Source organism: Scardinius erythrophthalmus, assembly GCF_964197995.2.
Source record: "Scardinius erythrophthalmus genome assembly, chromosome: 6".
NCBI lineage: Eukaryota > Metazoa > Chordata > Actinopteri > Cypriniformes > Leuciscidae > Scardinius > Scardinius erythrophthalmus.
In genome coordinates, this window is record NC_138226.1 from 25,383,827 (window position 1) to 25,395,571 (window position 11,745).

General features: G+C 37.5%; 2 protein-coding genes across 2 annotated transcripts in view; one reads left to right on the top strand and one right to left on the bottom strand.

The window, feature by feature from the left end:
* Nucleotides 1-268: 268 nt before the first annotated feature.
* LOC308691994 (calcium-responsive transcription factor-like) lies at nucleotides 269-4,005 on the bottom strand. Its single transcript, XM_081367654.1, has 4 exons — nucleotides 3,850-4,005; nucleotides 1,059-1,337; nucleotides 821-977; nucleotides 269-602 (listed from the first exon to the last, which is right to left on the bottom strand). The coding sequence occupies exons 1-4, from the start codon at nucleotides 3,861-3,863 to the stop codon at nucleotides 597-599; spliced, it is 456 nt and encodes a 151-aa protein (XP_081223780.1). The 5' UTR covers nucleotides 3,864-4,005; the 3' UTR covers nucleotides 269-596.
* Nucleotides 3,881-11,745, top strand: part of glb1l (galactosidase, beta 1-like) — a gene marked incomplete at its 3' end in the record, with an annotated part of 8,240 nt that continues 375 nt past the window's right edge. Inside the window, exons 1-16 of the mRNA XM_081367380.1 lie at nucleotides 3,881-4,175; nucleotides 4,570-4,736; nucleotides 4,824-4,974; nucleotides 6,400-6,460; nucleotides 6,539-6,633; nucleotides 7,031-7,211; nucleotides 8,034-8,092; nucleotides 8,194-8,315; nucleotides 8,439-8,479; nucleotides 8,576-8,694; nucleotides 9,639-9,713; nucleotides 9,789-9,878; nucleotides 10,063-10,176; nucleotides 10,567-10,698; nucleotides 11,301-11,516; nucleotides 11,621-11,739. Coding sequence (XP_081223506.1) covers nucleotides 4,113-4,175; nucleotides 4,570-4,736; nucleotides 4,824-4,974; nucleotides 6,400-6,460; nucleotides 6,539-6,633; nucleotides 7,031-7,211; nucleotides 8,034-8,092; nucleotides 8,194-8,315; nucleotides 8,439-8,479; nucleotides 8,576-8,694; nucleotides 9,639-9,713; nucleotides 9,789-9,878; nucleotides 10,063-10,176; nucleotides 10,567-10,698; nucleotides 11,301-11,516; nucleotides 11,621-11,739 — 1,805 coding nt within the window. The 5' untranslated portion in view covers nucleotides 3,881-4,112. The remainder of the gene's footprint in view (nucleotides 4,176-4,569; nucleotides 4,737-4,823; nucleotides 4,975-6,399; nucleotides 6,461-6,538; nucleotides 6,634-7,030; nucleotides 7,212-8,033; nucleotides 8,093-8,193; nucleotides 8,316-8,438; nucleotides 8,480-8,575; nucleotides 8,695-9,638; nucleotides 9,714-9,788; nucleotides 9,879-10,062; nucleotides 10,177-10,566; nucleotides 10,699-11,300; nucleotides 11,517-11,620; nucleotides 11,740-11,745) is intronic.

The following is an 11,745-nucleotide window of genomic DNA, read 5'->3' on the forward strand; positions in this document are numbered from 1 at the left end:
TCTTTGTTTCACTGCAGTTTTAAGGAGAAAATACTCAGCCGTGTTGCTGACTTATGAATTTGCACATGTTTTGTCTTAAAGCATATTAAAAACACCACACAGACATATAAACAACATTAAAAACTTGAATTTCACCACAGGGGGACTTTAAAAAGTCCATTAGGCTTCTATTCAAAGGGTAGAAATACCTGCAGAAATACTCATAAGATATTCTTATAAAAAGTTGTGAAATAGTTTTTTGTGTGAACAGAATGCAACAGAAAACATTTAGGTTTAAATATTTAATTTTGATCTCATTCATAGTTTTGAGAAATTGTTTTTTTTTTCTCCAGTCACCACTGTAATTAATTAAAATAGCAATAATGGGAAATGGAAACAAATAATAATACAAATCAATATTGCATGAGTTCATGTTATCATAATACTGTACTTGAAACAATGAATCAGTCCTCCATTGGTCAAAGAGCTCAATTGTCAATCGCTGTTGTCACAGAAATGGACATTTGTTTTCTTTTCTCGTTGTTGTATTTCTGACTGCCGACACATCATAGATTTCCCACTCTCCTATTTAACTGAAGTGTCGTCTGCTGAGGGAGTCAAAGCTGAACAATAAGAACAAACAACAGGTTTATATGTTATTTTCATGATTCTAATTGGTTCAATTTAGATTTAGTTTTTTTATTTCTCTAGGTAATTAATTTAGCCTCTGCTTTCCACTGCAACAACAACAAAAACATAAAAATAATGCTTACTACAGAAAATGGTTGGCATATTTGTGCTCACCAATCTAATGCTTTACAAACATGTTTTCTGTTCACACCTCTGTATCTGAGGTAGCCAGTGGTCCCGCCGTCAGCTGAAGAGCTTTCTGAGCCTCATGGATGTGGTTCTTGATGTCATTGACAGTAGGAAAGTAACACAGATTGTGTCTCTCAGGCACTTCCTCTGACTTGAACATCTCATGTTCCACAAACCTCCTGCCACGGCGTTCACAAAGCAACGGTAAATATTTTTCCAGCAAATAAAACAAAGGAGATTTGAAACCATCTGAGTCATACCTGAGCTGCTTGCGGACAGTGTAAACCTGGTTATGACCTTGTGCTACCAACTCACAGATCTTCTCTGCCACGAGCGGGTGTAGTCGAGAGGGTAGGGACGCCCCATCCTCCATCGTGACATCCTGCATGGCTTCACTGTCCAGCTCCTCTGTCTCTTCCTCTTCATCTTCATTTTGTTCTTCCTCTGCAAAGCAGATCTGCTCTGGAAGTGGAGGCAGGTTTGCAGTGTCCACGTCATGGTACAGGTGGGCTTTCTCTGTAGGGAGCTGGGTGTAATACCTGTCACGAATGTAAATGAATGAAGTGAACCTTGCAGTCATGTGATGGACTGTGATGGCTAGATGCTTATACCTTACAATGCCTCCAACATCCCATAAACTCTTCAACCTCAAGAAGAGTTTATGGGATGTTGGAGGCATTGTAAGGTATAAACATCTAGCCATCACAGTCCATCACATGACTGCAAGGTTCACTTCACTTCAAGGCTTTCTCCTGCTCTTGTCGCACTACCTTCTTGTCCACTTTGGGATCTGTAGGAACCTTGTACTCTGGGAATTTTCGTACTTTTTTGATATATATTCTGAAAAATGGTCAAATATTACAGTGTGGGTTTCATAATGAACTTCCTGTGCACAGAACAAATCTGTTGTGCTTGGCCCAACTGTAGGTTGTGTGTACCTGGCAGGGCAGGTTGCTTTGTAGAGTATGTTTTGACTCGTTTCTTGCTCTGACCCTTTTTTAGGTTGAACGCCCTTCTTCCGTGGACCAAACTGGCATTCCATCACAATGGCTCTGCTCCCTTAAAACCATATTAAAGATCAAGATAAAATGACTGTGTGCATATTGTAAAACCATTACATTATCTGCAACAACAGCATTCAATCAAGGCTTAAGAACAAGGCATGTCCCGCCTCGACGTGCAACTTGCTATTGCAAGCATTCTCATCCTAGAAACAATTTGATTGAACAAAAATCTGGACAAATTAGTATGGAAGCTTATTTATGCCATAGAATAAAAAATAAAAAATAAAAAAGGGTAAACTAGGGTAATTATCTTAAAATTCTGACTTTTTTTCTCAGAACTGTGTGATATAAACTCGCAGTTGCGAAATATAATGTCAGAAATGTAAAATAAAAGTTAAAAAGTAAATAAAAGTCAGACTTTTCTCAGTGTTCTGAGATGATTTGAACTTTGTGACATTGTGCATTATCCTGCTGGAATTATCCATCAGAAGGTGCACTGTGGTCATAAAGAGATGGACATGGTCAGCAACAATACTCAGGTAGGCTGTGGCATTTAAACAATGCTCACTTGGTACTAAGGGACCAAAAGTGTGCTAAGAAAATACCCTCACACCATTACATGCATTCAGAGATGCTCTTCTGCAGACCTTGGTTGTAACGGGTGGTTATTTAAGTTGCTGTTGCCTTTCTTTCTGCTTGAACCAGTCTGGTCATTTTCCTCTGACCTCTGGCATTTTCACCCATATAACTGCTCTATGCTGCTCACTGGATATACTGGATATTCTTACTTTTTTTGACCATTCTCTGTAAACCCTACAGACGGTTGAGTGTGAAAATCCCAGTAGATCAGTAGTTTCTGAATTACTCAGACCAGCCCGTCCGGCACCAACAACCACGCCGCGTTCAAAGTTACTTCTCCATTCTGATGCTCATTTTGAACTTCACCAGATCGTGACCATGTCTACATGCCTAAATTCATTGAGTTGCTAGAGTTAGATATTTGCGTTAAAGGGATACTTCACCAATTAGCATTAAGCTTTGTATCAGTAGAAAACCGGTACTATTTTCGAAAGACCGTGCTTCCCTCCCTCATGTCCCCCTGAGACGAGAGATTTCTGTATTGTGTGTCTGGAAAAAAAACTCAGTTGACGCAAAAATCTTAATTTTGCGTCATCGGAGGCTTTTTTGGCCAGAGCTAGATCCGCATGTTTTCAACCCGCCCATAGGGGGTGGGATCTCATGATAAAACGGCGTCTTTTCAGTTTCGAGTCAACTAGTAGCCTAGTTGTATTATTTCTTCTGATACTGCCCTCTGTAACCGGTAGGCGTGGCTTGGGAGTGGCCTCGTAGGGCAGCGAAGCAAGTGCATTCTCGGAGTTGTTGTCTTTCATCCACATGAGCCAAAAATACATTTTCTGGCTTTTCTCACTCTAGAAGGCACAAACTTCTAAAATAATTTCACATTTTTACTACATAAATGACCCAATTTAAATACACATTCCTCTTTCCAGCGGTGAAATATCCCTTTAACAAGCAGTTGAACAGGTGTACCTAATAAAGTGTCCAGTGAGTGTGTGTGTGTGTTACTATAGGCTACTACTATTATATTTAACTCTGCTGGCCATTGAGAGGACACTGGTCAAGTCACTGGAAAAGACGGCTAGATGGTACGACAGGGTCACACAGCATTTTCTTGAAAAGGAACGTAGAATTTACGTATATGGACAATTTTTATGATATAGGCCGAAAATGAGCTTCCCCTCTTTGAAAGACCAGAAGCCGCCACTGACTTACACCACTGTAAGAAACCCAGTTGGACATTGGCTGAGACCCCAGGCCTGAAGTTGAGAACCATTAAACTAAACTAAATTGTCTCAGTTTGGTTAGGCTGGTTCTTGGCACATGAAAAATGTTGCAACAAAATATGAAAATACATTTAAGTTAAATAAACTTTTTTGCTGCAAGCAAGTGTTGTCCATTGAGCTACAATAGGCTGCTTTGTTACAGTTGTGCATGTGCATAAAAAAAAAAAATACACTTCACTTACCTTGTTATGAACATGAATCGCTGAAAATGACGGACTTTAGGACCCAGATTATGACTAAACAGAATACAATCACATGACCGTCATGTTCAAAGAGAAGAAACGCTGCAAATCTATTGAAGACCGAAAGTGGACAGCTTTATGCAAAAATGACAGACCTGAAATGCTTGAGCAGTTGTAAAATTATTTCCTGACACGTTACAATCACGCGCTGGAATCATAATGTCAAACGGAGTGTTACTGCGTCTGAACAGTTTGATTTAGAGATGAAGTCACTAATAACTTTTGTTTTAATAAGTCTTTGCTTGATGCCTATATTTTTTGTGTTGGTAAGTACCTGATTCAAAGTACACGTCTATCACATCTACACACTGTGATCAATTAGTTTTCATTAGCTTATATGAAGAAATACGTAATTCTAACATGTGTAAGTTATTTAGACTCGAGCCAAATTCATGTGACTGGGTTCCCACTGTTATAGAAACAAAATATCAGGGGAATCTCAAAATTGTGAATTTTGTTTTTTTTAGGCCTGGATAGGTAATTACAATTTTACATAGTTAATTTATTCTTGTGATTTTATTTTTTTTAATCATGTTCATTGTAAATGCAATCTATTATATCATATACTGTTTAGAATATTTTTAAAATAGGTAAAGTGGATTCTGACTACAAACACCCAGACCCAGCACATTTTCAACTACATGACTTTTCTGTTTTAAGGCAGATTCACGCTCATTTTCAATCGACTACAAGAACAACTGCTTTCAAAAGGATGGAAAACCATTTCAGTACATTTCTGGAAGCATCCACTACTCCCGCATCCCTCGGGAATATTGGAAGGACAGGTTGCTCAAGATGTACATGACTGGACTCAATGCCATTCAGGTGTACGTGGAATAGAGCAACAGTGCAAACATTAAGTGCATGCTTATGTTACACATCTTGCCAAAAATCTTTTAAATCCTTTCATGCAGGTATGTGCCATGGAACTTCCACGAGACTGTGCAGGGTGTGTTCAGCTTTTCGGGAGACAGAGATCTTGAGTACTTCTTGAACTTGGCCAATCAGACAGGGCTGTTAGTCATCCTGCGACCAGGGCCGTACATCTGTGCAGAATGGGAAATGGTGACGGTTATTTCCTAATGTTGTTAAATTTTAATGTTTTGAAATGTGATGTGTTGATGTCATGTGTCTCTGAATGTGATTATGAGAATGACTTCTCAGGAAGTATGTTTTTAAAGGAATAGTTCATCCAAAAATGATATTTTCTTGTACTCGCCTTCACAACGTTTCAAACCTATAGGACTTTCTTTTAGTACACAGAATGAGATGTTAAGCAGAATGTCCATGCTGCTCCTTTCTGTTTAATGAAAGTGAATGGTGACCAGGGGACCATTCTTAAGGCCCGTTCACACCAAGCACGATAACTATAAAGATAACGATAAAGATAACTATGCGTCCACACCAATGACCGATAACGGTCTTTTTATTCTAAGCACGTCAAAGTAGCGAAAATGGATGACTTGCTAGAATGGATTCTGATTGGCTGTCAGTGTTTTATCGTTTGACAGCTGAAAAATAATGGTTCTGAAAGTGATCCCAACGATATCGTTCCTCATATCTTTATCGTTATAGTTGTGGTGTGAACTCTGTTATTCTTTAATATGGAGAACGATTTTTAGAATTATATCTTTATCATTATCTTTATAGTTATCGTCCTTGATGTGAACGGGCCTTAAGTCTCATGAAGACATACAATGGTTTTGTGGGAGAAAAGGCTAAAAATTAAGTTATTATCTACTGAAAAATCAGAAAAAGTATAACTAGAAAAGTATTTATTTAAAGGGATAGTCCACCCAAAAATGAAAATTAGCCAATGATTTACTCACCCTCAAGTCATCCTAGGTGTACGTGACATTCTTCTTTCAGACGAATACTATCAGAGTTATATAAAAAAAAATGTCCTGGCTCTTCCAAGCTTTATAATGCCAGTGAATTGCTGTTTCTGTTTTCTGACTTCTTTGAAGTCCATTAAAGTGCATCTATCCATAATAAAAGTGCTCTGGGGGGTTAATAAAGGCCTTCTGAAGCGAAGTCATTGAGTTTGCGTAAGAAAAATATTAATTTTTAACACGTTACAAAGTGAAATTCTAGCTTCTAGTTTTTACCCAATAATATATTTTAGAGCTTGGCATAACTAGAAAAATATTAAAGAAATATAAAATGGCCATGGTCTTATTTTTATTATTTTACATTACTTTTCTAAGTTAAGAAATCAAAAATAGGCTACCTCATTTATCCAGGTTTTCCAAAACTGATGTAAAAAAAAAAAAAAGCAGTTGTTGAGACTGAAACTTTGTTGCTGAGGCCCCATTGTGGGCCTGGACCCCTGGTTGAGAACCACTGTTGTGGGGTTATGAAGACTTGGAAAATAGTGCAAGGATTTGATTTATAATACTAGTAAGAATTAGTTCTGGTCACAACACAAGAGACAGCTGTGTGATTGTTATTTTGTGAGTTGTAAATTGTGGGTTCTTGTTTGTCTGATAGGGTGGTTTGCCTGCCTGGTTGCTACAAAAGCCAAACGTTATCCTTCGTTCAGCTGACACAGGTATTTGTTACTTCTACATGAGACATGACTTCATATAGGGTCAGTCTTATCTTTAATGGCAGTGTTTGTCTCTTTCAGACTATTTACAGGCAGCGAGTAACTGGTTGGCTGAGCTGCTCCCTAAGATGAAACCGTGGCTTTATCAGAATGGAGGAAATATTATCAGTGTGCAGGTACAATGTAGAGCTAGCATTACAAGACACATTTGTCCAATGCAAGGTATAGTATAGTCCCCAAACGAATGGGTCAGTCGCGCACTAGATGAACCTGGTGTGAAGTTCTCAAGGACACAATGTTGATAGCTGGGTTAGAACCTATAACTATTTTGTTACCAGCTGAGATATTTAACTACTATGCTGCTCCACCCAAGGAAAATAATATTTACAGAGGAAGCAATTGCGCATAATAACAAAGAACTTATTACAGTGACTGATGCTCATGTTTTGTAGGATTTGGAGCCCTCACACAGTAATTATGTTTGGTGTTGACATGTAAACTGTGCTTTACAGTGTATAGACAAGTATGGCTGTTGAAGTCTGTATGTTTTGTGCATGTTTACTCTTTTATCAGGTGGAGAATGAATATGGCAGCTACTTCGCTTGTGATTATAACTACTTGCGGCATCTGCACACTCTGTTCCGTTTGTTCCTGGGGGAGGACGTCATTCTCTTTACTACGGATGGGAACACGGATAAAGAGATGAGATGTGGCACACTTGAGGGCCTGTACGCCACTATAGACTTCGGCACAGGTAAGGCAGAAGTGAGGTCAGTTCTGTCTAAATTGTACTGACCTCTGCTGACATTTTAACTAGAGTTTTAGTCCTTGTCACTAATGCATAACCAGTGTAATGCCGTAAACAAGAATTTCAGTTCTAAAATGTATTATAAATGAGTTTGATGAGATGATATTTTTTACCAATTCAAAATGACTAACTTATTCAGATATTGTCGTCGTTTACAAAATTACTCAACTTTTACATAATTTAGATTGAGAGACATTTACTCCCAAAAGAAAGACAACAATCAATTGGTAAATATTTAGATTGCAGAAAAAACTTATCATTTAATTTATAGAACAAAAATTGTAATATAATAAATTCAAAACACTATATAAAATTATTTATAAATAAATATAATTAAATTAATAAACAATAATGATGATTATTATTATTATTATTATTATTAATACTAATACTAACACTACTACTTATAATAATATTATTAAATTAATAATAATTAATTATTATTATTAAATATAAATATTATTAAATGTTATTAAAGCATGCATAATACATATGATGATTTTTTTTTTAGTGTGTAAAAAATACAACACAAATAATCTTTCAAATAAACGTTTAAATCTTTTAAAAGTTTCTTCATATCAGACCATTATTGATTATGTCAATAATCAACTATCAGTATCCGGAAAAAAAAAAAAAAAAAAAAACCTTCCTTAATCTCTACCTTTCTTAAATTTATAGGCTAAAAAAAATATATAAAAACTCAAGCTTGCATGTGAAATGTCACACAAAGCCTTTGTGATGCTATTCACACTTTTTTCCCGCCTTCAGACACCAATGTCTCTACAGCCTTCATCCGACAAAGGAGGTTCGAGCCTAAAGGCCCACTGGTAAGTAAGATATTTGAGAGAACATTTATGTATTGATTGATTGTGTTTTTCAATTTCTTGAGCTGTAAAATGTGGCAGTAATTGATGTGTCATGATTTCAGGTGAATTCTGAGTTCTATACTGGCTGGTTGGATCACTGGGGGGACAAACATGCTTATGTGGACACTGACAAAGTGTGCAAAAAACTGGGAGAAATGTTGTCCATGGGTGCCAATGTGAACATGTAAGTAATATTTTCTATAGAAGCCATTAGTTAATACTAGTTAATATTAAATCTTAATGCATAAATTGTGGATGATGCATCATGATAATTCAACTTGCATAAAGGGTTTTCTTCTAATCGCAGGTACATGTTTGAGGGAGGAACGAACTTTGGCTACTGGAATGGTATAACTGCTATCTCAGTGCACCTGTTCGCATATCCATGACAATACATGTTAATGCAGTCATCTTAACGTGCAACTGTAATGTTATCACTCATAGGAGCGGACCACGATACCAGGTTTCGGTCTGTGGTGACCAGTTATGATTACAATGCACCTTTATCAGAGGCAGGAGACCCCACTGACAAACTGCTTGCCATCAGAGATGTCATTAGGAATGTAAGAACTTGCATATAATACATTCTGAATGTGCATGTCTGGAGATGTACATGTATGACAGTATCCAATTAAAAGGGAAAAAATAGTTGGTAGGGCTGGAAGGTATGACTGCATATATTATCGTTCAAAGGTTTGGGGTCAGTAAAAAAAAAAAGTTTTTGAAAGTCTCTTATGCTCACCAAGTGGTCAAAATTAAGCAAACACAGTAATATTGTGAGATAAAAAAAAAAAAAAAAAAAAAAAACTTTTCTTTTTCTATCAGTCTTCAGAGTCACATGATCCTTCAGAAATAATTCTAACATGATTTGCTGCTCAAGAAACATTTCTTAATATTTTTGTGGAAACTGCTTAATTTTTTCAGGGTCCTTTGATAAATAGAAAGTTCAAAAGAACAGCATTTATTTGAAATAGAAATATTTTGTATGGTTAAAAGTTTATTTTAATGGATCCTTGCTGAATAAAAGTATGAATTTCTTTCAAACAAAAAGAAAATCTTACTGACCCCAAAATGTTGAGTGGTAGTATATTCTTTGCAACAATAGAAAGAGATTTGTATGTTATTTACATGTAAGAGTGTCATATCTATAATCATATCTATAATCATATCTATTGGTTTGCAAATTCCAAATAAAGGTTCCAAATTAAAGATAAAATAATCAAATGAGATGAACACACACTGGATCATCTAAAGCATTACAACATACAGTAGTTAATGAATATATACAATTTTTGTATATATAATATATACAAATTGAATATATACAATTTTTTTTCTATTTTTTATATTTCCATCCAAAAAAAATGGTGAGATGTCACATTCCTGTGATATAAAACTTTGACGATAGAAGAAGTATTTAGTAGGCTCTAGTATTTGTCACTAGCATCTTTTGAGTAACAAAACAGACATTCATTCATATGTAGTAATAATATGTGTTTGCTTTCAGTTTCGTGATATTCCAGTTGGTCCGATGCCACCAGCCACCCCAAAGTTCGCTTATGGCTTTGTTACACTTCAGAAGGTGTGGATATTTCACATTTCAAAACCTTATTAATTTGCCTGCTTTCTTGCCCATTCAAATCATGTTCTTTCATAGGTTGGCAACATTAGCAGCCTGTTAGATACGCTGTCACCTCAAGGTCCAGTACGATCTCAATATCCTTTGATGTTTGAGGAGATTAAACAGGTACGATAATTAAAAGAACATAATACAGTCCATGAACGTAATTATAATTATAATAGTTTAGCCAGCCAATGTTGTATTTTCTCATAAATAGCTATAGATGTGTATATATGGTTTGGGCTTTGGAGGCTGGTCTTGGATAAGTGTAAAAGCTGGTCTGAGCTTGTGTTATGTCAACTGTGTGCAGTACTATGGCTTCATGCTTTACCGAACGACACTGCCACGGAATGTTCCTGAGCCGACCCCTCTCATCTCGCCCCTCAATGGCATCCATGATCGTGCATACGTCTCTGTGAATGGGGTGAGCAGACCACTTGTTTTGGTCACGTAAACACAATGTTTTTGTTCTCGCCATGGTAGTCAGACACTACAACAGTGTGTATTACCAAAAAACAGCGTTTGCAGCTTAAAGCGATGGGTCAACTCAAAATGAAAATTCTGTCATCGTTTATTTACCCTCAAGATGTTCAAAATCTCTATGAGTTTCTTTCTTATGCTGAACACAAAAGAAGATATTTCAAATAATATATTTAATCAAACAGTTGATGGACCCCATTGACTTCTATAGTTTACTTATATTTAACTGTTTATTTGAGCCCAGGTGTCTATACATTTACCATGGTTTTGTTTGAGAGACAGATGATTGCCAGAGCAATTTGTTTAGATTGAAACCAAGCTTGTCTATGAGCAGGTTTACCTAGGGATTATGGAGAGGGACACTGCCCTGGTGATAAACGTTACGGGACGTCAAGGGGATCAGTTGGACATGCTCGTGGAGAACATGGGCAGGGTTAATTTTGGCAGTTATATCAATGATAATAAGGTAAGTTATACTTTGTTCAGACTGATTAAACCAGGGGTACCCAATCCTGCTCCTGCCGATCGACTGTCCTGCACAGTTCGGGTGTTTCTCAATATGCGTTCTTCAGCGATCTTGCGTCCTTGTGTTCTCGTTTTACGTCATCATAACCGTCGAAGTTCAGACCCAATTCTCAAGAACGCAAGTACAGAGGACGCATGAAAGAACCCGGATGTGTTCTTGATACCGAGGATGCATCGAATGCAGACTTGAGCTAGTACTCGCCTGGTGTCCCAGAAGTCATTGCGGCCGGTTCCGAGTTCGTTCTTCCAAGGAAGCTTGGCAAGACCGGTCTCCACGAGAACACAAGTCCGTTCTCTGCGTTCTTGGAATTGAGAAACAGCCTCTATCTCCAACCCTAATCAAACACGCCTGAAGCAAACAATTAAGGTCTTCAGGATCACTTGAAAATTAAAGGCAGGTGTGTTTGATTAGGGTTGGAGATGAACTGTGCAGGACAGTCGATCGGCAGGAGCAGGATTGGGCACCCCTGGATTAAACCATCTGAGAAAATCCATTTAGAATGGATAAAGGGCATTTTAAATGAGAGATTTTCTATTTTTAAGGGTCTCTTGGGTAATCTCATTTTGGGAAATGACGTGCTCACTGATTGGTCCATCTACCCACTGGACATTGACACTGCAGTAGCCAATGGTTGGCTGCAGTCGGCTCACTCGGGGTCAGGGATGGAAGCAGGAGACGGACCAATGATCTACTCAGGAACCTTGAAGCCTAAAGGCCTTGCATGGGACACTTTTGTAAAACTTAATGGATGGACTAAGGTGAGGCACACTATTCATATAATGAAGAATATCTAGTATTTGTTATTGTTTGAGACTTGACTGACTACGTGCCAGTTTTGCGTAATTCTGTTTTTCTCTTTCAGGGTCAGATATGGGTAAATGGGGTGAACTTGGGGAGGTATTGGCCCCAGAGGGGCCCCCAGCAGACGCTGTATGTCCCTGGGCCTTTTCTTAGTGCCACTCAGCCAAACAACATCACAGTGCTGGA

Coding starts and splice junctions, on each gene's coding strand:
- LOC308691994 (XM_081367654.1), bottom strand. Junction 978..1,058: donor ACTGTCCGCAAGCAGCTCAG/GTATGACTCAGA, acceptor ACGCCGTGGCAG/GAGGTTTGTGGAACATGAGA.